Below are 1,105 nucleotides of genomic sequence, written 5' to 3'. Positions count from 1 at the left end.
CCTACATCTGGTCCTAGATGAAGACATGACATTTTAAGCCACCCAAACATAAGATTACAAAAACATACTGTGGTGGGCTGGAGAGATTGCTTAGTGGTTAAGGTGCTTGCCTGCAAAGCCTAAGGACCCAGGTTTGACTCCCCAGAACCCATGTGAAGCCAGATGCACAAGCTAGCACATGTGTCTGAAGTTTGCTTGCAGTGGCTTTAGGCCCTGGCATGCCCATTCTCTCTCTCTCCAATAAATAAAAATAAAATATTAAAAAAAAACATACTGTTAAACCCCCTGATGAAGAGTGCAGGTCCTGCAGACGAGCCACCATGAGTAAGGCCCACACTCCTGAGCTGAAGAAATTTATGGACAAGAAGTTATCATTGAGATTAAATGGCAGCAGACATGTCCAAAGAATACTGCGGGGTGCCGGGCGTGGTGGCACATGCCTTTAATCCCAGCACTCAGGAGGCAGAGGTAGGAGGATTGCCATGAGTTCAAGGCCACCATGAGATGACAGAGTGAATTCCAGGTCAGCCTGGACCAGAGTGAGACACTACCTCAAAAAACAAAACAAAACAAAACAAACAAACAAAAAAAAAGAATACTGCGGGGATTTGATCCCTTCATGAATCTTGTGATCAATGAATGTGTGGAAATGGCAACTAGTGGGCAGCAAAATAATATTGGGATGGTGGTCATACGAGGAAATAGCATCATCATGTTGGAAGCTTTGGAACGAGTTTAAACAGTGGCTTTTCAGAGGAATTCATGATCGCTTCTCAAAAGGCCTATCTTACTATTGATATGAAATCAGGTCATGTACATTTTCATATTAAACTTTTTGCAAAATGTAAAAAAAAACAAAACAAAAACAAAAACATACTGTTGTTTTCTTCCTAAATAGTTGATCCAACCGAGCCTGTCAATCACCAGGCCAGGAGACCACCCCTCAGGAAAGTTGATTCACTTGAAGACATGCTAAAGAGATGAGACAAATAATTATCCTTTCAATGAGATAATGTACTCACAGAGGCCCTCCCCTCTCTGCATTTGCACATTTTAAATGCAAGCCTGTCCTCTTAGTTCTAAACTAAGAAAAAAAAAAAAAAGG

At 41.5% G+C, this 1,105-nt stretch overlaps 1 protein-coding gene across 1 annotated transcript; it reads left to right on the top strand.

The window, feature by feature from the left end:
- The first annotated feature begins 320 nt into the window (after positions 1-320).
- On the top strand, positions 321-763 carry LOC123456742 (small nuclear ribonucleoprotein G-like). The gene is made up of 2 exons (XM_045141073.1): positions 321-424; positions 595-763. Exons 1-2 carry the CDS (start codon positions 321-323, stop codon positions 737-739), a joined length of 249 nt encoding a protein of 82 aa, XP_044997008.1. The 3' UTR covers positions 740-763.
- The last annotated feature ends 342 nt before the right edge of the window (positions 764-1,105 follow it).

The sequence above is a fragment of the Jaculus jaculus genome, chromosome X (genome assembly GCF_020740685.1).
Source record: "Jaculus jaculus isolate mJacJac1 chromosome X, mJacJac1.mat.Y.cur, whole genome shotgun sequence".
NCBI lineage: Eukaryota > Metazoa > Chordata > Mammalia > Rodentia > Dipodidae > Jaculus > Jaculus jaculus.
Note: the sequence above shows the minus strand (reverse complement) of the source record. Positions and strands in the feature narration are given on the sequence as shown.